The sequence below is a fragment of the Rhincodon typus genome, chromosome 35 (assembly GCF_021869965.1).
Source record: "Rhincodon typus isolate 14 chromosome 35, sRhiTyp1.1, whole genome shotgun sequence".
NCBI lineage: Eukaryota > Metazoa > Chordata > Chondrichthyes > Orectolobiformes > Rhincodontidae > Rhincodon > Rhincodon typus.
This window is the reverse complement of record NC_063366.1, coordinates 20895391-20896427: the sequence shown is the minus strand read 5'-3', so window position 1 is coordinate 20896427 and position 1037 is coordinate 20895391. Positions and strand designations below refer to the sequence as shown.

The 1037-nt window shown below is 51.5% G+C and overlaps 1 protein-coding gene across 1 annotated transcript in view; it reads right to left on the bottom strand.

Moving 5' to 3' along the window:
* Positions 1-739, bottom strand: part of LOC109925585 (steroid 21-hydroxylase) — a 53914-nt gene extending 53175 nt beyond the window's left edge. The window contains exon 1 of the mRNA XM_048616675.1: positions 602-739. Within this exon, the coding sequence (XP_048472632.1) occupies positions 602-739 (138 nt within the window). The remainder of the gene's footprint in view (positions 1-601) is intronic.
* Positions 740-1037: the final 298 nt, after the last annotated feature.

Genomic DNA, 1037 nt, shown 5'->3' with positions numbered 1-1037 from the left:
GTGAGGGTGTAGAATGAGGGTGATGGTGTAGAGTGAGGGTATAGAGTGAGGGTGATGGTGTAGAGTGAGGGTTATGGTGGTGAGTGAGGATGAGAGTGTAGAATGAGGGTGAGGGTGTAGTGTGAGGATGATGGCGTAGAGTGAGGGTGATGGTGTAGAATGAGGGTGTAGAGTGAGGGTGATAGTGTAGAGAGAGCGTGATGGTGTAGAGTGAGGGTGAGAGTGTAGAGTGAGGATGAGGTTGTAGAGTGAGGGTGAGGTGTAGAGTGAGAGTGAGGGTGTACAGTGAGGGTAATGGTGTAGAATGAGGATGAGAGTGTAGAGTGAGGGTGAGGGTGTAGTGCGAGGGTGACGGTGATGGTGTAGAGTGAGGGTGATGGTTTAGATTGAGGATGAGGATGTAGAGTGAGGGTGATGGTGTAGAGTGAGGGTGTAGAGTGAAGGTGATGGTGTAGAGTGAGGGTGTAGAGTGATGGTGATGGTATAGAGTGAGGGTGATGGGGTAGAATGAGGGTGTAGAGTGAGGGTGAGGGTGTAGAGTGAGGGTGATTGTGTAGAGGAGCAGGCCATTCCAGTCACCAACCAAGTGAATCTAACTCACCTCCATTAAGTTCATGTCCAAACTGAGGCCAGTTTGATGTGAAGCTTCCCTGTTCTCCAACCCAGTTTCCTGGATTTCTTCTTCTGGGAAGCCCTGGAGCAGCATGCTGGAATATTGGAAGTTGCAGTCCTCCTCCATTCCTTAATGGGATAGCCTCTGGGTTGAGGGGGAGGGGAAGGAGTGCAGCACAACCTTTAACCCTGAGGCTAGGCCAAGGCTCCGGCCTAGCGGGTCTCACAGCCTGGGCACTGGGTACTCCCCCTTCAAAGGACAAAAACACAGGCAAGCAGTTAGTCAGGAGCACGATAGTGTTGATACTCCATTTCCCATCCCCTATCAACTCTATTTACACCTGGGACTCTCATCCCAGGACTGCCCGGCCTGTGAAAGTGGGCAGTAACAGACTGTCAGGGAGCACATAGCAACTCACCTTTCA